The sequence below is a fragment of the Sorex araneus genome, chromosome 4 (assembly GCF_027595985.1).
Source record: "Sorex araneus isolate mSorAra2 chromosome 4, mSorAra2.pri, whole genome shotgun sequence".
In the NCBI taxonomy this organism is placed as follows: Eukaryota; Metazoa; Chordata; class Mammalia; order Eulipotyphla; family Soricidae; genus Sorex; species Sorex araneus.
In genome coordinates, this window is record NC_073305.1 from 92,747,091 (window position 1) to 92,770,285 (window position 23,195).

At 37.9% G+C, this 23,195-nt stretch overlaps 1 protein-coding gene and 1 non-coding gene across 4 annotated transcripts in view; one reads left to right on the top strand and one right to left on the bottom strand.

The window, feature by feature from the left end:
• Positions 1-23,195, top strand: part of PHF3 (PHD finger protein 3) — an 87,483-nt gene that overhangs the window by 41,371 nt on the left and 22,917 nt on the right. For all 3 annotated transcript variants that reach the window (XM_055135141.1, XM_055135142.1, XM_055135143.1), the window contains 3 exons: positions 3,578-3,739; positions 9,652-11,431; positions 18,030-18,339. In XM_055135141.1, the coding sequence (XP_054991116.1) occupies positions 3,578-3,739; positions 9,652-11,431; positions 18,030-18,339 (2,252 nt within the window). The remainder of the gene's footprint in view (positions 1-3,577; positions 3,740-9,651; positions 11,432-18,029; positions 18,340-23,195) is intronic.
• Positions 8,596-8,730, bottom strand: LOC129404658 (small nucleolar RNA SNORA69). The gene has a single exon (XR_008630029.1). It is a non-coding gene; the product is annotated as a small nucleolar RNA SNORA69 (small nucleolar RNA).

The window sequence follows — 23,195 nt, forward strand, 5'->3', positions numbered from 1 at the left end:
GGCCGCGTGCAAGGCAAATGCCCTACCTGCTGTGCTATCGCTCCAGCCCTGATTATTGTAAATCTTTTCTCTGGCCCTGACACTATTACTTTCCTTAAAGAAAAAAAAGCAAACATTCATTGTATTTGCTATACTATAAAATTTGAGGCATACAACTTACACCTCTGTAATGTATTGAAAGCTTCACCGCACTCACCACCACAATTCTTTAAAACATGAGACTGCAGTTACTGTTTTTATTAATCATATTAAAATCTCTTGTTTGACCTCCTGCTTCTTTGTGTCAGATTGGTAGATTTTTTCTTTTCTTTTTTTTCCCTTTATAATTGCTCTCCCTAGTTGCTTGAAGTTTTTCTTATCTTTGGAGGGTGATCTTGTATTAATGCTTCTTTTCCCCTCCCTCATCATGATATACATAGTTCCAGTTTTTCCTTTACCGTAGTTTTTGTATTTAGCAAATATATAAGATAGTAACCAGTGCATACTAGATTATTGTTGTAGGTGAGAGGTTCCAAAGTTTATTTTTTCCTGTTACTCTCTTTTCAGAAAAATTACTGCACCCTTTGAAAAATCAACCTACATTCAGCACAGAAAAAACCCTTCTTCCCCTTAGTCTTTTTAGTTCTCCCCAGAGGGTAGATACCAGCCATTTTGGGAAACCCTATTCTAGGTTCTTGGAGATTTAGAAGCATATGGAGTTCTTGATTTGTAGAATTTATATTTTTGTGTAGAAGTTAGTTAATAAGCAGTTATTTAATAAGGCAGTAAACCATGTTTTATTTCATTTTATATATTATTTATTTATTTATTCTTTTTTGCTTTTTGGGTCACACCCGGCGATGCGCAGGGGTTACTCCTGGCTCTGCACTCAGGAATTATTCCTGGCAGTGCTTGGGGGGACCATATGGGATGCTGGGAATCGAACCTGGGTTGGCAGCGTGCAAGGCAAATGCCCTACCCGCTGTGCTATCACCCCAGCCCCAGTAAACCACGTTTTAAAGGTTAAGTAGGCTAAGGGTCAGTAGGCAATGATGGAAACATGTTTTGGATGAATAAAGGTTTTTTGTTTGTTTGTTTTGGTTTTTTTTTTTTTTGCTTTTTGCTTTTTGGGTCACACCCGGCGATGCACAGGGGTTACTCCTGGCTTTGCACTCAGGAAGTACTCCTGGTGGTGCTCAGGGGACCATATGGGATGCTGGGATTTGAACCCGGGTCGGCTGCGTGCAAGGCAAACGCCCTACCCGCTGTGCTATCGCTGCAGCCCCTGAATAAAGGTTTTTCTGAGGTGATACTTGAGTGAAACCTGAATGGAGGGAGAGAGTGAATTACACTGGTATCTGGAATTAAAAAAAAAAAAAAAACGCCATGCAAAGGTAGTAGCAAGTACAAAGACTGATAAGACTTTTGCTTTCCTATGCTCAGAAAAGACCCATGTTAGTGGTGCAGCATGAGTAATAGAATTTGGTAGGAGATAAGTTAAAAAAAAATTGGTTAGGGAAGTTCTTCTGAGGATCTTGTGTTCCTGGGTAGGGATTTGGACATAAATCTGCTATGTTGAAGGTATAGAGAGGCTTGAAAGAAGAATGGTAGGAATGACTTAAAAGAATTTTAAAAGAATCTCATTGAATGACTGAATGGAGAATAAAGTCTGTACATGTATGCACATTTGCAAGGGTAGCCAGAGACAGTATGAGACTGCTTTAGTAGAATTTAGAAGATGATGATTTGGAATAAATGTTAACTGTGATGGTCTGTAAATGGTCAAATGTATGATGTAGTTTGTAGATTAGAGCTACCAGGGTATACTGATTGGTTGAATGTGGAATGTGAGGAAAATGGAGCCAAGGGTGGAATACCCACGGAAGGGAGGAGGAGCGGTTTCATTGAGTGCAGGAAGAATGGGTGGATTAGGTGTTTATTTTCAAATGTTTACCTTGAGAAACCTGCTAGACAGTCTAGTGAAGATGTCAGTTGTTATGATTGGAGAAAATAACTTTGGGAGTTATTTGAATTACAACATTACTTAGGGAGAAGTGGAATGAGTATAAGCAAGGAAAACCAACCCATAAAACCTCCATTCTGTAGACATCTGCAAGCAGATAATGTATCAAAGAACACTTGGGAGGAGTGACCTAGAAGGATGTGATATCCAGAAGTTTAAAAATAACAAGAAGAGATGGGGGGTTAGTTGTGTCAGATACAGTAGGAAACGGAAGAAGATAAAACCAAGTGATTGACCTTAGGATATTAGCTTGCAAATCTTGGTGATGCTTTGCAGTATAGCCTTAAAAGTTATAAAATGCTCCTTTATTTCCTGCCTACAAACATTGTTACTCACTTTCTCCAATTTTTCTTTTAACTTATTTTTCTCCTGATTTCAATGCAAATTACAAGTTGTAGAAAACTTAGAAAACAGATCAAGTATAATAATGCTTAAAATCTCCGTAAGTCCACATGTTCTTTTTACAGTAGGGACTATTTCTGCTTTCTGGAGTTTTCATTTTTTACTTATATATTTGTATTTGCAGTGCATGTATTGTATATATAAAATTGGGATTAAAAGCTTAAATTTGGCTTTCTGAAATGAAGCTGGTGAAACTATTGATCTTGTATTTTAAGAAAAGTTCTTTGAGCATGTGTGTTAATGCAACTATTATATTATGGTGGAATACCCATCTGGTTGAGCTCTCTGTTGTTTCCTCTCAATTATATTTTCAGTGACTCATGCTAAATTTTATTATTCCCTTAAGATTCACTGCATAACAGAATGATGAAACACATAGACTATTATTATTATTATTATTATTATTATTTTATTATTTTTTTTTTTGCTTTTTTTTGGGTCACACCTGGCGATGCACAGGGGTTACTCCTGGCTATGCACTCAGGAATCACCCCTGGCCGTGCTCAGGGGACCATATGGGATGCTGGGATTTGAACCCGGGTCGGCCGCGTGCAAGGCAAACGCCCTACCCGCTGTGCTATCTCTCCAGCCCCTATTATTATTATTTTTAATGCTCCCAGTAGTGCTTAGGTTGTGGGGCCACTTCTGGCAGTGCTTTGCCAGCTGGGTCAATTGATTCAATGCTTGTCCCCAGTGAAAGATAGAACTTGGGAACTTTCTTCTACAAGGTATGCATCCCTCACTCCTGAGCTGTTACACAGGCCCCAAGCATACACACAGACTCTTCCAGTTGTAGCTTGAATTTAAAATCACCAATTTTCCAGGCTGTTAAACTTTATGCTCTGAAGTTTAATTAAAGTTGGGGTCACTGACTATGTCAGGTGTAATTAGTTGCTTAGGATGTTCACAACGATACAGTGAGTGCTACATGAGCTTGATAGTTGAGGACAAACCAAAAAGATTATAGCAATCTTCCTCATTAACCAGTTACAAATAGGATTTGGGAGTTTGGTAATGACAGTATCACTTACGTTAAAAATAGATCTAGATTTTTAGGACTGTGTTTGTTGCATTAATTAGGCTTGTCTCATAATATTTTTCATAATGCCTTTATTTAACATCCAAGATTTTTTAAAATTAATTTTGTTGTTGTTGTGTTTGCTTTTTTCCTAGTTGTTGGTCTTGACGATATTATGGACGAAGGAGTTGTTAAAGAAAGTGGCAATGATACTATTGATGAAGAAGAACTGATTTTACCTAACAGGAATTTGAGGGACAAAGTGGAAGAAAGTTCAGTAAGATCACCAAGAAAATCACCTCGTTTAATGGCACAAGGTAATCTTCCCAAGAGGGTTAGCTAAAAAAATGAAAGAATAGGGAAAAATAGGACAGGGTATAAACTTGCCAGCGATCATATTTTCTTGGTGTTTTCTAATCTGAGCATTTTGAATATAGTCAATTTTGAGGTCATAGCAATTTTTGGTATAATAAAAATTGTTATAATAAAAATAAAAATTGTATAATAATAAAATGTTTGTTGACATACATTCACACAAAGGAATTGCTTAGCTCTTTATAAATTTCCAGTATCTGCTTCACTGCACCCTGTTTCTTTTTCCCAGAAAGAACTTTTTAACTTTTCCATCTGATTTTAGTTATGGGGAGTGAGGGGGTTTTTTTTGGGTGTTTGTATGATTTCCATGTCTCTCATAATACTTCTGCATTCTGGTTATTCAGATTTAGGTATTTTTTACTTGCTTGATTGAAATTGAATGAGCATTCTTTTAGTCACATAAATATGTTTTCTATTCTTGTAGTATACTAATTTATCACCATTAGTTTTATTATCGCAACTCTGTGTTCCATTAAAGATAATTACTTTAATAAATCAGTTATTTTCTATTCATGTACAGATTTTTCTTTCTTTCTTTTTGCTTTTTGGGTCACACCCGGCAATGCACAGGGGTCATTCCTGGCTCATGCACTCAGGAATTACCCCTGGCGGTGCTCAGGGGACCATATGGGATGCTGGGATTTGAACCTGGGTCAGCCGCGTGCAAGGCAAATGCCCTACCCGCTGTGCTATCACTCCAGCCCAGATTTTTCTTTCTGATTTAATTTTATTTGCCTATTTTTTATATTTTGCACAGGTTTTTTGGTGCACATATCAATAATTGCATAGTAATTACTCTGCAAGTTGTCTAAATTTTTCTTGAAGGTAATTGAGCATATCCAGTACCCTGACATTTTGTTTTATTGAAGAAATATCTTCTGGATGAGGCTGGAGCGATAGCACAGCGGGTAGGGCGTTTGCCTTGCACGCGGCCAACCCGGGTTTGATTCCCAGCACCCCATATGGTCTCCTGAGCACCGCCAGGAGTGATTCCTGAGTGCAGAGCCAGGAGTGACCCCTGTGCATCGCTGGGTGTAACCCAAAAAGAAAAAAAAAACATTTAAAAAAAAATATATCTTCTGGAGACTTTGATTTCCTGTGTGGTTTGGTATTCATCCTATAAGCCTGAGACATAGCCGATCCTCTCTTTACCTCCTCCAGAGCAGTCTAGACAGATCCTAGTATGTCTGTTTTGTTTAGCTTTATTTTTGTGACACTTGTCTTCAGGCAGTTTTGTGACAAAAGGTAACATTTTTTAATCCTTGTATGTTTGCAGATATGTTTAGCCTATTCTTACACTGGTATCAAAATCTTCAAGATTGGAAATAATCTTTCAGAAATTTGATTTTTTTCTTAATTGTTTCTGATTTTTTGTGTGTGTGTGTGAAGGTCGGGCACATCTGCTGGTGCTTAGAGTTTACACCTGACTTAGGGTTCACTGGTAGGCTCGGGAGACCAAATAGGGTACCAGGGGTCGAACCCGGGTTGGCCACAAGCGAGGCAAGTGCCTTTCTGTATTCTCTCTGTCCCCAGTAATTTGGAAGTGCTGCTCTTCCCCCCCCCTAATTTTATTGTTGACAACATTATTTTGATTGTCTAGTTTGGTCTGTTAACTTCTAGAAGTTGTGCAGTGTTCCTCTTTAGCTGTATGGTTTTTATATTTATGATAATGTGCATGTGTGTGTATGTGCATGCGCGCGCGCGCGCGTGTGTGTGTGTGTGTGTGTGTGTGTGTGTGTAAAATAGTTGTGGGGAGAGGACTGGGCCGCACCCAGCAGTGCTCAGGGCTGACTCCTCTTGACTTGATGCCTGGGGATCACTCCTGGCTGTGCTTGGCAGAACTTATATGGTGCCAGAATCGAACTGAGTCAGCCATGTAGGATACAAAACCCTACCTTTTGTATTGTTTTTCTAGCCTCCTCCTTATTTTATTTTTAAGTTATACTTGTGGTAACATGGTTACAATAATGTTTGTTTGTAGTTTTGGTCTCTCAGGTGGTCCTGAGGGAGCCACTCCCAGCAATTCTTGGCCTATGATATCAGAATGTTGAGTACTCAGGCCTGAGGATGTCGTGCTGCTCAGGCCCTGTGGCGCCAGAGATCACCAGGGCTACTTTGGCATTGCTTGAGGGCCTTTGAGTTACACCCAAAGATAAGAGTGCATACTGTTTATGCTTACGGTATACTTCGCTAGTGCCCAAGACCCACTGCCATGGTGTTAGTATCACTTTTAGTCCTCTCCCCGACCCACACCCCCACCCCCCAGCCTTAACCTCATTTCTGTATTCACAGTGGAAGAAGTGGCTGTATTAGACACTGTTCACTCCCTTCCTTTGTTTCTTTACGTACTGCAAATGAGTGAGCTCATCTGGTATTTCTCCTCCTTCCTCTGCTTACTTTGCTTAATATGACCCTCTCGCTTAATCCAAGGTGTGGCAAAAGGCAAGGTTTCATCTTCCCACCTTTTATTGGACACTTACTCTGTTTCTACATCTTGGCTTTTAGGCAGCAATGCTCATATATATGCATATATAAAGTGTGTATATATATATATATATATATAGTATAAATGTACATATATAGTGCTACAGTGCACATAGGTGTGCATATATTTGCTCAAGCTAATGTTTTTTGCGTCCTTTCCCTAGATGCCAATGAGTAGAATCATTGGGCCTTATGGGAACTTGAGAATTATATTTTCAGTTTTTTTTTTTTTTTTTTTTAGAATCTCCATGCTCTTTTTATAGAGGCTCCAAAAAACAACATTAATACCAACAGTGTTTTCTTTGCATCCTAGCCAATACTGGCTGGTTCTAGTATTTTTGATATCCCTAACTAGTGGGAAGTGGTATCTCATTTTTTATTTGCATTTTGCAGTTTTTTACCACCCTTTGAGGAATTAATGATTCTTGCCAATAACACTACTAATTTAGTATTCTCCTGAGTCTCTCTCATTGTTACCTCTTGATCATCTTTTGTCTGGTTCCAAAATTGTCATTGTATTCTCCTGTTCCTTTTTCCCATATATGTGCCTTTTAAAAAGGGATCCCTTCATAGAGTTTTATTGAGGTTTGAGGAAATACTTAGCATTTATTATTTTTCTTCCCAATTATGTGTTTTGGTGGTAAGGTTTCTGCCTGCCACATGCAATGCTGTTTAGGAATTACTCTTGGCTCTGCACTCAGGAATCATTCTGGCAGAGCTCAGGAGACCATATGTGGTGCTGGAGATTGAACCCTGGTCAGCTGCGTGCAAGGCAGGCACCCTGCCTGCTGTACTATCACTCCAGTCCCTCAATTATTTTTCAATTATGTTCTTTTTCATTTGGATTTCCCAACTGATGTTCAGGGGGCCTTGGGGCCACTCTGTCATTCTCTACCATCTGGGTCAGCAGTTTAATGACAGGGCCTTGAGGGTGTAATGCTACTTAGGCCTCTTGTTCACACTACTTGTTCACTCTTCTGCCAGTGCTCAAACTCTTTCCCGACTGCACCCAGCGATGCTTCGAGGTTCATGCCCTAACTCCCAGCCCATAAGTCAATATTTTGGGAGGAGAAGGGACTCCTGAGAGATGTGCAGGAGGTCTGTGGACCCCACTGGTGATTCTTACCCCACCTGGCTGATGGTTCAGTGCAATGGTCTGAGGATGCCGGCCATTACTCAGATCACTCCAGGGCCACACTTGGAATGATTGCCAGGAAATGAACCCCTGCCTGGCATGCACCCTAACCATTGTACTTTCTCCTGACTCTTGGAAACTTTTTTTTTTTGGTGTGCAGGGGTCACGCCTAGGGGAGCTCAGGGCTTATAACTTCTGGCTCTGCTCTTAGGGATCACTCCTGGAGGACTTGGACAAGTGTATGGGGTACTAGGAATTGAACCTGCATCAGCTACGTGCACCTTACCCTGTGAACTATCTCTCCAGCCTCTGAAAAACAAATTTTTGTGAAAATACTATTGTAGTCAAATATCCTATTTACATATCATCTTTAGCAGTCACTTAGATAATGTTATTAAGTACTTAATGGCCAGATAGTGTTCCAAGTTCTAGAGGAATAGGCAAGGGTTTCTCACCATGAAGTTTGCTAATTTGGGACACTTAAGAGATTGAGAGTGTACTGTTCCATCAGATTCAAAAACATCGTGCATGACTGTTCCAGATAGTGTTGTATGGGGCTGGAGCGATAGTACAGCAGGTAGGGTGCTTACATGGTTAACTCAGTTTGATTTTTAGCACCATATATGGTTCTCTGAGGTCCACCAGGAGTGATCCCAGATTGCAGAGCCAGGAAGAAACCCTGAGCACCACTGAGTGTGCTCCCCATCCTACCCCCAAACTGCCCAAAGATGTTAGGATACCTTATTTAAGGGCCTCCTAGTTTTTTTGTTTGTTTGTTTGATTGTTTGTTTTTGTTTTGGGGCCACAGCTGGTGCTCAGAGTTTAGCCTGCTTTGTGCTCATTCCTGGAGGTTCTTCAGGACCATGTAGGGTGCTGGGAATTGAACTGGCACCAGGCACATTGATACATAATAGGGTTTTGTATCTATTTTTATTTTATTTTAATTTTTTTTCAAAAGGATTCCAGATTAGGAAAACACTTTGGGTCTTTATTTGGGGAAAGGAGGTGCCCTCACCAACAGCAACCCCACACTTTGCATTAAAGACAGAGGCAGAGACAGACATTTCACCCCCACAAACCATTGCCACAGAAGGAAAACAAAAGCCCATCACTTTTCAATAGATTAGAACTGCATAATTCCAAGACCAAAGAGACCTACAGTTTCAAAGGCTATCTCTAAACTGTCTGTGCTAATCAGCAATAATTTTACCTCCAAAAAAAGTAAAATAAGAAAATGATTGGCACAGATTTGTTTTCAGCAGGGTTATGCCAGTACTCCCACAAAAACAAAACACTGGAATTGCAACCTGCTCAGGGTTTTTGTATCTAAAGGTAGACTTAAATTGGTGTTGGATTTCGTACGGCTGATTCAGATGTATTGAATACACAGAGGCCTAGATAGATAGCTTCTTAGTATTTGTTTATGGATTGTTTTTCCACATATTGAATTATTTAGCTTCCCCCCACCCCATTTTCTTTTTATTTTCATTTTTCCCTTTCTTTGGAGATAAAAAGAGAAACTAATATATTCTTTGGTGGGAATATTGTTGAAGGTGGGAAGCTTCATTAAATTATTTTCACACTTGTTATTGCTTATTTTTTTTAATTCTTTAAATTATGATTTTTTTATAGATCTCTATCTTGTCTTCCAGTTTATATTTCATACTTATGAATAGCTTGAATGCTAAGATTGTGATAAGTGAAACACATTTGTAAAAGAATTAGTTACTTTCAGACTATATTTTGCAATGCAAAGATGCTATTTCTGAAAATATTTAATTTATATTTTATTTGTACATAAATTTATTTGGCTTTATTTTAAAAAATGTATAAAATCATATGACAGTCTGTAGGATGACAGTGTAAAGACAGTTGACAGTTCATTTTACTTATTTTACTCCAGGTACTGCTTATATAAAAGACACCTGATGAAACCATTTCTTTCTCATATTAAGGTATAATGGCTCTCTAAGATATATAGGCATTGCTCCACCAAAATTCATATAATTTTGATAAAGGTTAAGGTTAGCATATGTTATATATAAATACACATTTGTGTATATATACATATACACACACACGCAAAAGTCATCAGTGACTTTAGTATATTTTCATTGAAGTGAGCAGATATTTTTATAGCTCAAAATAAGAACGTGCTTTTTTTAAATTTGCATTGAAACAAAAAAATGTGGCAACACAGCTAAGTTATTTTATTTATTTTTCCTTTTGTGATAGAACAAGTAAGAAGTTTGCGACAAAGCACTATTGCCAAGCGTTCAAATGCAGCACCTTTGAATAGCACAAAAAGGGCATCTGGGAAGACTGTATCTACCCCTAAAGCAGGGGTGAAACAAGTGGAGAGATGTCAGACTAAAGAAGAAACCTGTGCATCTCTGAAACCTGAGTACCATAAGGAGAGCAGAAGAAGCAGTCGTCATGCTGCACAAATTGAATTGGAACCAGAAGTGTCTGTGTCTTCAAGTCATTCTTCATTGTCATCTTGTCTTGAAATAAAGGATAAAGTTGAATTGGATTCTAAACAGAACTGTACTGATCAAAGTGAAGCAGATGTGCCATCTCACGAATTAAATTGTCCACTCCTCTCAGAAACATGTGTTAGTATTGAAGAAAAGAAAAGGGAAGCTCTGGCAGAAAGTAAAATCAAGACTGATGGTAATCCATTGTTTAATCTTTCAGATAAAGAACATGAACAGAATGATTCTATTTCAGATAAAATTCATGAGACTGTTGTTGCAGAAATGAGAGAAAGGGGAAAAATTGAACAAGAATCAGAGGATACAATCAAATTACCCCATGAAGATGACCAAATTATCGAGGAACCTGTGTCTTCTGTGACACTCTCTGGTGATTCTGCTTGTCCAAATCCAAATGAAGCAGAAAAGAGCCTTGGAGATTTGTCTGGTTCTGTGGATGAAGTAAATGAATGTAACTTGGAGTTAAAGAATACCCAGGAAGTTACTGACAGAGACAAGAGCTCCTTTCCGAGACATGAAATAGAACCGGTGGGTTATTGTAAAGACATGGAGCCCAGTAATAAACAGTCAGAGAATACTGAATTTCATGAATCAACTCTAGAGGCGGTTGATACTAATGCTTTAGAACTAGAAAGTAATATTTTAGAAAATACTGTTAGTGATGTTCCTGACCAAAATTCAAAACAGTTAAATATTGTTGAAAGTGTTAAAATGGAGACTTATGAAGCAGCAAACATTCAGAATGACAAAAGCAGCCAATTAAGTACTGTTTCTTGCTCAGAGTCAAAAAATACAAAATCTAAACACGTAAAACCTCTAATTCCTTCTAAGCAAAACATGACCATGGATAATCTGAAGAAAATTATTGTAACAAAGAATGAATCAGTACACAATAAAAATAAAGTTCATGTCAAAAGTGTGAAAAGAAATGCTGATGAACCAGAATCACAGCAAAATTTTCATAGATCAGCCAAAGTGAGAAAAAAACAGGTTGATAAAGATACAAAGACTCAGACTTGCAATTCTGGGGTCAAATCTGTGAAAAGTCAGGCTCATCCTATACTGAAAAAAACATCACAGGATCAAAATTTGGTACAGATTTCTAAACCCTTAGTTCATTCTTTGAATGACAAGTCTCATGGTCCACCTGGTTGTTCTAAAGAATCACAACATCCTGCACAGACTGGGCATTTACTACATCAGAAACAGTGCCATAAGCCTCAGCAAGTGGTTACAGCAATGAAAACCAATAGTCATGTGAAAGAAGAGCTTGAACATACAACTGCAGAACATTTTAAGGAGGAAGACAAACTGAAACTGAAAAAGCCTGAGAGAAACCTACAACCCCGCCAAAGAAGAAGCAGCAAGAATTTTTCCGTAGATGAGCCACCATTGTTCATTCCAGACAACATAGCCACAGTAAAACGAGAAGGCTCAGATCATAATTCTCCACTTGAAAGCAAATATGTATGGACTCCCAGCAAGCAGTGTGGGTTTTGCAAAAAGCCTCATGGCAACAGGTGTGTGTGTGTGTGTGTGTGTGTGTACACGCATATGTCTGTGTGTATGTATGTATGTATGTGTGATGTATACATTGAAGTGAAATTGCCTTTTAAGGGGTGGGGTTAGTGTGAACTGTCTTATAGAAGGAAATTATTTAACATACAAAGACTTTGACAGAAACAATGAAACCTCATCAATCCTGGATAAATGATAGAAAGATGGAACCACTGAGTTACAAATGTAGAACATTCAAAAAAAGGCATAGCCTGACAATAGCTGATACATAATTGGTAATATTTTGTAATCGTGAAAAGTTAATAATTTAGTTACTGCATCTGAAAACAGCAACAAAAGTCCTTTTGCCTAATTAGAAAATTATTAAACCTTTTTGGTTCTTGTAAGGTACATACATATTTGGCTTCAGAAGAACTAGTAATAAAGTATGAAGGCCATAAGGGGAATAATATTTTTCTTCTCAACACTTTGGGTGAAGTAAAATTAAACACATTTTCTATGGGTTAATACCACTACTTATAGATGTCAAAACTGACCTTATAATAAAATTTGATAGCTGAAGCAACTGTTTAATTACCCAGATGAATTTTGTGTATAGCATGGAGTGGAAACATGTAATTCCTTTTTGAATGTTTTAGTGAAGACTTTTTGTGAATTTTCATTTTTAAGAAATGATTTTAGCGTGACCCTTTGGTATTCCTAAGATTTAGTGTTTTGTAGTTTTGTGATACTGTTACCCTACATTCCCTACATACTCTTCCTGTCACACTTTCTCCCACCCCCAACCTCACCTCTGGTATATATTTTATTTGCTAACTTTTGGGGGGTAGGGGTTGGGCCACACCTGACAATGCTCAGGGTTACTCCTGGCTCTGCACTCAGGAATCACTCCCGGTGGGGCTCCAGGAGACCAATGGGATACCAGGGATTGAACCTGGGTAAGGCACTTGCTTTACACATGCACTGTACTGTCTCCTGGCCCCGTTTGTTAACTGTTGTTTTTTTTTTTTTTTTTTTTTTTTTTTTTTTTTTTTGCTTTATGGGTCACACCCGGCAATGCACAGGGGACATTCCTGGCTCTGCACTCAGGAATTATCCCTGCCGGTGTTCAGGGGACCATATGGGATGCTGGGAATCAAACCTTCGTCAGCCTCGTGCAAGGCAAATGCCTTACCCACTGTGCTATCGCTCCAGCCCCCGTTTGTTAACTTTTTAAGAAAAGGAAAAACGAGAGATGAAAGTGGAGTTTACAGCTTCAAGATTATCCTGTTCAGGAGTTCAGATTACTATTGGAACTTCTATCAACAACAATAAGATTAAAAAAAAAGTATAAAGCGTACACTATAATATTCTTAGTCATGAAAGTAATTATTGGAATGACTTTTCCCAGCATAAAAAGTGAACTTACATAAAAAGAGAAACTTTCGGGAGGGACATTGTAGTCATGTGTGTCTTAATACATTGGTGTGGGGGGTGGATAGACATCTAGGTAGAGTTGGGTGGGAACTCTTACATGTAACTGTTCTGTAAACAGTAAAGAGGTTTGTGTGAAAGCATTTCTTGTGATTTAATTTGTGGCCTAATTCTAGATTGTGTTACTCTATTATTTTTTTCCCCCCTCCTTCCCTCCTGGTTTGTGTACTTTATAACACAACAGTGTTAAACTCTAGAACAACATATTCCAGTTTTTAACAAGTATGACTTGTTTGAATATAGTGCTACATTTTCTCTAGTGCATGTATTCTTTAAGCTTTTAAACTACTTTTCCCAGATATTTTAAGATGTTTTTGGGCCTAAGAATTAGGACTAATTGATACTTTTAGGTAATCATTTAATGAAACCTTGTTTCACACTAAAGTTATCACATAGTGATCAGACTAATGGAATATATACTTTAAAAAGTGAATCTTTTTTGTTTTCTTTTTTAAACAGTAGTTTATTCTCACAGGAAGGCAGCCAGAAGTCTGAGAAAAAGTGAATGAATTTTTAAGTGAAACCTTGGCCTCTAGTTGACAGTCTTGTTAAAGCATTATTAATAGCTTTTTGTAGCTAAACTTCTGTTCTGCTTGCCTTGTCAAGAGTAATAACTGTCATTTTGCCAACATCAATAGTATTCCCAAAATAAAGATTAAGTGGTAGTCTTGCTGTTGTTTTTGCATCTACTACATAAAACTATATATACTCTATATATACTATATAAAGTGTATAAGATTTATACCCCAGTCTTAAACATGACTTGGAATATTAGATATGTAGGGTTTTGAGTTCATCGTGTATAATTGATTAGGATTATAATAATACTGGAAGTAATTTTGGAAGCAGCATTTTACATTAATTTTGTGAATTAAGAAGCCTAAGTAATTGATATTTTTTTCTTTACATATTAACTAGCCTTTGCTCTGTCTTTGAAATAGTGTAGTCACAAAAAACGGAAGAAAAAAAAAGCACTGCTATGCTATCTGTCATCTTTCTCTTTTCATCCCTATGTAGGAATATGAATTTGTTAAGGAAGGGCATATCTGGAAAGAACTTTGATCCATCTCTGATTTCTTGGCCCCCATCTGTGAAATGAAAGCTATTTGTTGATGTCTGATTTATTTTCCCACTCTTCTGATTGGTTTTCTGTTTGTTAGTTTTTGTTTTTTATGGTGCCAGGTATTGAACTCAGGACCTTAACACATGCTAGGCTTGTGCCTTATCACTGAGCTATATCCCTTATATTTTCAAAGATTTTTAACTCTTTACTATTTTTACAGATGCTGCATTTGAGGTTAGGTCTCTCTGTGTACTTTTAGTTGGAAATTATATTTTTAACTGACTTGTTCATGGCAAGCTAGATACAATATTTAAGCATAAACAACTCCACTTACACTATAGGTATTGATTCTAGCAGTTTGTACATAATGCTAGTTAGGTTTTTTTTTGTTTGTTTCCATTTTTAGTATATTATTTTAAACACCAGCATATATGATATCAATATGTATCTATATACATATACATATATACACAATATATATCTACACATTAAAGTATTCTGAGCTTCTTTGAAACATAAAGATGTTGGAAAGATGTCTTGGTCTTTCATATTGGATACCTCATAGTGTCTAGTATTTCCCCATTTCTCCACAGCATTTTAGTATTTTTAAGTTTCTATTGTATTTATTACCAGTTGTAGAAGGGTAGTGAGTTGGAGGAAATTTAAAGGTGAAAAGATCTACTTAGCTGAGTAAATTTATAGATTTATACTTATATGAGAAATTCTTCTCTTGGAATCTTAATATATAAAATTATTCAAGTACTCTGTATTTTGAGAACTTGATAAATTCTGTAGATGAGGTTGTAAGTAGCACAATTTATGATTTAATGAGGTTGTAAGTAGCACAATTTATGATTTAATGTTTGTAGTATAGTATAATAATAAGATAAAGGAAGCATGTTTCTGTATGAAAAATCCCTCACAAAGTAGCTCAATAGATTTGACAAGAGTTTGCATTAACAGGAGTTCTCAATGTTGCTCGGATTTACTTTGAAGAAATTTAAAGATTTCATAAGAATATATTCTGGTTTATGCCAAAAAGATTAGAATTAAGTTTAGAATTTAAAATTAGCCATGAATTGCCCTAGAAGTCTTTTTTTCGTCTTTGGAATTTGTTTTAAATTTTGTATATGAACATATAACATTTGGGTGTTGGTTTATACTGATTTGGCTCAAGTTTTGTTCCAGAGCTAATTGATCACCTGGCTTAATTTTAGTGAGATATCACTGCCAGTTTACAGTCTTTTTCTTTTTTTTTTTTTCTTTTTGGGTCACACCCAGCGATGCTCAGGGGTTACTCCTGGCTTTGCACTCAGGAATTACTCCTGGCGATGCTTGGGGGACCATATGGGATGCCGGGAATCGAACCCGGGTCGGCCGCGTGCAAGGCAAACGCCCTACCCGCTGTGCTATCGCTCCGGCCCCTACAGTCTTTTTCTTAAGGGCTATTTGCCTGCTATTATCAGAAACTCAAGGCCATGGCCCAAAATGGGAAAGGAATGCTACTCTTTATCAGATCCTCATTTCCCTACACTGTGCTTTTAAAGCACTGTAGCACTGTGGTCCCGTTAGTCATTGATTTGCTCAAGCGGGCACCAGTAACATCTCCATCGTGAAACTTGTTACTGTTTTTGGCATATCGAATATGCCATGGGTAGCTTGCCAGGCTCTGCCGTGCAGGCAGCATACTCTCAGTAGCTTGCTGGGGTCTCTGAGAGGGACAGAGGAATCGAATATGGGTCCGCCGCGTGCAAGGCAAACAACCTACCCGCTCGCTGTGCTGTCGCTCCAGTCATGAAGAATAATTGAAAAGGGCATACTTTCTCCTTTTGTGATAAACTAACTTTTAAAAAGAAGAGATAGTTCTAAAGTTATCAAGTTTTAAATCCAAAAAATGATCTTCACAGCTAGAGTGGTAGGCCAGTAGGTAGAGCACTTGCATGTCACCAGCCTTACTTTGACCCCTGGCATCGTGCATGGTTTCCTGCGCACTACCAGGTGTGCCTCTTCCCCCCCTCTAAAAAAAAGATCATAATTTACGTTTTTTGAGTAATCAGTTCTATTTTCAAGTGAGTTAATTTTTTCCTTATATATGTGGGAAGGATAGATGTAATTTTTTAATTTCTCAATTTTATTTACATCTTATATGAAATATACAATATTAGAACTCTGTAGATGGCACTAGACATTTGCTTTATTTTTTAATTTTTATTTATTTTTATTGAATCACCTTGAGAACAGTTATAAAGCTTTCAGAAATTTCCTTTAATGGAGCCGCATGTATAGAGACATTTCCAAAATAAACTTAAAAGGGAACATGGTGAAATAATTGGTAAATTTATGGTCCTAAAACTTGCTAAAATGAATAAAAATTTGAGTTTTCCTAATATGTGTTTTATAATTTTAGACTTTGGGGCCACAAGCTTAGCTCCTAAGTCATCATGTGGGTTATTAAATAATTTTAGTAAAGCTAATCAAACTTGCTTTGAAGGAATAATATTCTCTCTGATAGTGGAAATAAAGGGGAATAACTATTTCAAAGAGTATTAGTTGCTTTCACGAAAAGTATTTTTAGTGTATGAAGTCTCAGAATGACTTCAAAGCATTTCTATTTTTCAGGTTTTATTTTGACTTGAAGATCAATATTTTAACATGATTTCATCTAAAATCTCAGATTTAGACAAACCATTTCTATCTTGGAAAAAAATACCACATTAATCTTGTTTTTTTACTTGGCTTATGAATAATTTTTTTTTTTAATCTAAGGCATGGATTTTTGTTTTGCCCACACCAAATAAATCATTGGGGAGCTATTATGACATCAAATAAGAATGGCAGGCTAGTTAGGGTAAAGATTGGTAACCTGTAGACATGAAGAAATCACTTTTCTTTAATGCCTAGCAATAGTTTAGCACACATTAGAATAGCACAGAAGAAAGTAATGCATTGAAGAATGAGAGGTATTTGGAAGGACGATTTTCAAGACACCTAAGGACTGAAACTCAGGCTTTAATTTGTACATTTCAGACACTAAAATATGACAAGTGGACAATTCTCTCAGTATCACCCAGTATATCTAACATTTCCACTAGATCACAGTTTTCAGTGGAGTTTGTTGGCACATGGTTGTATTACCGTTCTTAAGTCAGCATAGCCTTTTAAACCAGAGAATATGCACCTAAGTTCTACGTTATGAGTTACAAACCTGCGGAATAAAAAAGTATTAATCATGATTAAACTACGTTTTCTAGCAGTAAGTTGAGAAGTATAAAAAACTCAAATTGCTTATATGCATTTGATATGAAATTTTAGTCACCAGTAATTCCAAAATAAAGATAATAAAAAAGATTTATTTGAATCATAAATTCTAAGTCCCTAGACATTTTCATTTGTTAGTTACTAAGATACTGAGTTACTAAGATGCACTGAAAAAGAGAGTTCTAGGAAATTAAAAATTTTAGCTCAAACATTTATATCTGCAAGTTATCGGTATCTATTTAGGAAAACAACTCCACATACAAAGTACAGACATTTTCAGCTAAGTCAGAGTGACACCATGAACCGGATATTTTGAGCTCAAGAAATAGTTTATCATTAATAACTGCTATTACTCCATTATGTTTTTGAGTTGTATTTTTCTTGCTAAATTTGGTTTAAAATGATGCATTACATGAATGATTTTCCAATTTTACGTGTGATAACCTGTGTGTGGCAAATAACTAGTAAAGGCTGTGATCAAATTATCACGTCAGCACCTTTCTCTTTGAAGAGCAGATTTTTTTTTTTCTCCTGTTCTGTGCTGTTATTTTATGTTGTATACTGTGGTCAGTTGCCTTTTTTCACTCTTAGGGTACTTTTTCCTTCAGTATTTAAACATTCATTCATACCAAAGAGAAATATTTAAAGTGAACTTTTCATTATTAGAGTTGTTCTGTTTTGCTCAATGTTGAATTGGTAGATAGGGTAAAGGAGGAAAGCTTGCAGAAAAGCAAGTACTGAAAATTTAGGTTTACATTTAACATTGGTTTTTCAGAAAATACATTTAACTTATTTTTCTCTCCCAGGTTTATGGTTGGTTGTGGGAGATGTGATGACTGGTTTCATGGTGATTGTGTTGGATTAAGTCTTACTCAAGCACAACAAATGGGAGAGGAAGACAAAGAATATGTGTGTGTGAAATGTTGTGCTGAAGAAGATAAAAAGACTGAAATAGTAGATGTGGATGTTTTGGAAAATCAAACTAAACTTGAAGTTCAGAGTGAAGAAAAAACAATGGAATACGAAAAGCTTGGATTGTCAAAGCATACACCAACAAATGATAAAACCAAATACGTTGATGATCCGGTGAAACACAAGGTCAAGATTTTAAAACGGGTAAGCTCATTAACACAATATTTTGTTAGAACTTTTTTAGCCAGACAGAATCTGAAACATTCAGATTTTTTTTTTTTGTTTTTGCTTTTTGGGTCACACCCAGACAATGCTCAGGGCTGACTCCTGGTTCTGCACTCAGGAATCACTCCTGGCAGTGCTCAGGGGATCATATGGGATGCTGGGAATCGAACCCAGGTTGGCTGCGTGCAAGGCAAACGCCCTACCCGCTGTACTCTCTCTCCAACGCCTCAGAAAATTTTTAAGAAAGTGTATCATTAAAATACTTTGGTAGTGGGCCAGAGAGAATAGTACAAATAGGGTGCTTGCCCAGATTCGATCCCTGGCACCACATACGGTTGGCACCACATACGATCTGAGTCCTGCCAGGAATGATCCCTGAGTACCACTATGTGTGATCCCCAAGCAAAAACAAAACATGTTGGTCATTTTGTTGAAACTGGTTAGTAATAACCTCAGAATATGCAAATCTTATTATTACATAAACCATTACAATTCTTTATTCCTGTGGTCTAGTTTATTAAATTTATCTTATATTAAGGTAACATTGTTTTATTATAAGAGTAAATGTATGATTGAGGAGTACAGTACTACCACATCACACCTACCATCCAAGTGCCATGGTCCCTCCTCCCACACCATTTGATCTTTCAGTGCACTCATTGATTATAGTCTATAGGTTTCTTTCCTCTGGACATTTTCTCTTCCCTTGTTTTGTTTCTTCACAGATCATATAAAAAAGAGTGAGGTCATGGGGACTTTTCTTTCTCCTCTGACTTCAGCATTGTACGCTCCAGCCCTCCATGCTTCCCTGTTCTACCCATATTGTGGCAAAAGGCAAGATTGTATTTTTCCTTAAAGCTGAAAAGTATTCATCTCTGTGAATACTTTTGCATGCATATATCCGCCACATTATTTTTTATTGTGTGTGTGTGTGTGTGTGTGTGTGTGTTCTAGAGTATATCCAGCAGTACTCAGAGCTTACTCTAGCTCTAGTTCAGGGTTACTCCAGATAGTGCTCAGGTAACAGTGTGCGGTGCTGTTGACTAAACTGGGGTCAGCTGCATGCAAGGCAAAAAGTGCCTTTTTACTGTTTCTCTGACTTTATACCACATCATTTCTTTCCACCCATCTTTTGTTGTTGTTGGATATGTAAGATTTTTCTAGATTTTGCTTAAATTAAGTAGCACTGCAGCAACTGTAGATATGGATGTGTCTTTTCCATTGACTAACTTTTTTACGTCCTTAAGCAAGTTAGGAGTGGAGTTGCCAGGATGATATGGTAGTTGTGTGAATTTATTGGGGACGCACCATACTGTTTCTCACAAAGGCTAAGCCAGCAGTTGAGTGAGGGTTTCCTTTTTATCACTTCTCTGCCAGCATCTTTGTAATGCCATTGTGGGGGGGAGGCTAAGGAAATAGTTCATTGTCATTTTGATTTGCATTTTCCTTAGAGTGATGATGGATGTTTTTCAGTGTGTCCATTCACTATGTGTATGTCTTTGATGAAGATGTGTTCTGCTCCGCTCTTCTCTTTGGGTGGAAGTGTTTGCTTTTTGTTGCTGTGCTTGGTGAGTTCCCTGTGTCTGTGTAGTCTAACTAGTGTGTGAATGTTTTCTCTTGTCCACTGGGATGTCTTTTTCTTTTGATGATTGTATCTTTGCCACTGCTGAAGTTTTTTAGTTTGATGTAGTACCATTTGTTGAGTTTTGCATTTGTTTTCTTTGCCAAGGGAGTTGAATCACCAGTGACACCACTGCAGACAACCAATATCAAGGATATATTTTTAATTTTTGGTATATATTTTAAATTTTTTCTTTGGTATTTTTTGTTGTTGTTCCTTGTTTGGGGCCCATAGTAGGTGATGGTCATGGACTACCTATAGCTCATAGTTCTAAGGGGACCACTTGGTGCCAAGGATTGAGCCTGGGACTCCTGCATGCAAATTAGGAGTCCTTTTCTAAGAAACTTTTCTAAGTTTTCTAAGAAACTCCTTTTCTGCTGTTTCCCTACCTATCTCCCTAGCACTCTTTCATTATTTTATGGATTTGGATCTTAATATTTAAGTCTTTAATCCACTTTGAGTTAACTTTCATTTTTGGTGTCAGTGGTTTAGTTAGTGGTTCAACTTCATTACTTGCAGCTGTCTAGTTTTCACAGCCCCATTTCTTGAAGTTCCCGTTCGCCATTTTATCCTTCTTCCTAGCTTGTCATAAACTGTCTCTATGTCTGAGAACCATTCTCTTCCAGTGCTTTGAGTGTTCACTTTTATTCAGATCTTACTTCTTACAGTTTTTATTTATGGTCTCTAGTACTTGGGTTTTTCTTATAGAAAGAGTGTCTCTGTGTCTGTTGAGTAGGTGTCTTGTGATATTAAGGGTAAAGTGTGTGTGTGTGTGTGTGTGTGTGTGTGAGAGAGAGAGAGAGAGAGAAGATGACTTTCAAGCAGTGCCTAGAGGCCGGCGGCAGTGCCCAGAGATTCTTGGTATACTAGACTAGAAATTTTGTGCAGAGACCCAAGGATGTGGTACTGCTTGGACCCCAAACCACCCCAGTAGTTCTTGGGGAGCTTCCAGAGCCGTACTCTATAGTGCCCAGGGGACCATGTTCTGCCAAGGTTCAACCAAGGCTTAGTCACGTGCAAGGCATTAGCCCTATCCCTTGTATGATCTCCCTAGCCCATGATACACTGGGTTATTCTTCCTCCCCTCTCCCCTTCCCTTTCTCTCCCACATCCAGTGTTACTCAGGGCTTCCTTCTGGCTCTGCACTCAAAGATCACTTCTAGTGTTGCTTAGGTGACCATAAAGGGTGCCAAGGATTGAACCTGGGTCAGCCACATACAAGGCAGTGCCTTACCTGCTATACTGTATCTCCAGACTCCATGGTACTTGTTTTAAAAGAATATTTTCAGTCCATAAGTATCTGTTAATCTTTAAACTATAACTGGCATTATTATTTTTAAGTGGAACAATTATGTTTACTATGTAAGGTAAAGTAATTGTAATTATTTGACCTTTGCTACAGTGTTTGCTTGGAATCTTCACCTCAGTTTTTCTCTTAATAAATGGACCCCTTAGAGATTATAATTTTCTTACATGTTACATTTTTAAAGAGTTCTTCTTTAAAGGGGAGGAGTGCCTTTACCTGGCTTGGTGCTTAGAGGCCCTACCTGGCTGGGTGCTTAGAAGTGACCCTTGGAACCATATGTAGTGCCAAGGATTAGAATCTGCGTCTCAGCTGGAACCATGTGGAAGGCATGTCCTTACCTCCTGTACTCTCTCCAGCCACTACTGTGCAACATTTTTGTTTGTTTTTGCCTTTTCGCTTCTTTGGTCACACCGGTGATGCTCAGGGGTCTGTGTTCAGGAATTACTCCTGGTGGTACTTGGCGACCATATGAGATGTCTGGGATTGAACTCAGGTTGGCCAAGTACAAGGCAAACACCCTCCCTGCTATCACTCTGTCCCCCAACCATGCAACATTTTTTTTTCTTCTTGGGTCACAGCCAGCAATGCTCAGAGGTTACTCCTGGGTCAGCACTCAGGAATTACTCCTGGCTGTTCTTGGGTGACCATGTGGGATACCGAGGATTGAATCCAGGTCAGCCACGTGCAAGGCAAACACCCTCCCTACCTGCAGTACTATCACTCCGGCCCCCACCATGCAATGGTTTTTTGTTTGTTTGTTTTGCTTTTCGGGTCACACCCGGCAATCCTCAGGGGTTACTCCTGGCTCTGCACTCAGGAATCACTCCTGATGGTGCTCAGGGGACCATATGGGATGCTGGGAATCAAACCCGGGTTGCTCGCATGGAAGGCAAACACCCTACCTGCTGTACTATTGCTCCAGCCCCCCCACCCCCCATGCAACGTTTTAAACTGCTGTCTGAAAGTACTTTGTCAGTAGAAACTTGAATATATTTTGTCATTTACAAGAGAAATACAGAAAACTAATTTAGTTGAGTTTTGTTTTCAGTGCCTACCGTTTAGTAATTAAGATTTTTCTAATGATTGATTTAAAAATGGTGCTAGGACATTAGGAAGAATATTACATTTAGTCAGTGACCTTATATTCTTTTCTCATTATGGTTTAAAACTAAATAGAATACAAATTATGGTTACACGTGTACTACTTATGCCCTTTTCTTCAGTTTTTGATGCAACACTGAGGTTTTGCTTCAATCACCGGAATAACTACTGAGAATTAAGTAATGTATAACACACACACACACACACACACACACACACACACACACATACACAAATGGTGCTAGGGAGGAAACATAACGGTAATAGCCATGCAGATAGTCAAAGATAACAATCCATAAAGCAAAGTACATAAGTTGAAAGGAATATTGGGAAAATTTTAGGCCACCACTTAGATCGAAGAACATAGCATATTTTCATCAAAATCCCCATTATTTACAAAGTTCTTCTAGAGACTATATTTTAATTTTTTTTTGGGGGGGGATGTGGGCCAAACCAGTTGTGATCAGGTTATTGCTGGCTCTGTGCTCAAGGAGGGCCCCACATGCAGTGCAAATGCCTGAACATCGGTATTATCTTTCTGTCCCTAGACTCACTTTAGAAAATCTACTTTTATTTTGTTTTGTCTGTTTTTTTGGAGGGGCCTTATCCAACTGTGCTCAAGACTTACCCCTAGCTTTGCATTCAGGGATCATTCCTAGAACTGCTCAGGGGACCATATCAGAGTCCTTGGTCCTCAGTGTGCCTGGAATCAAACCCTGGTTAGTTGTGTGCTGTGCGATGTAAGTGCCTTCCCTACTGCATTATCTCTTTGGCCAGGAAATTTGTTTTTGAAAACACTATTTTATG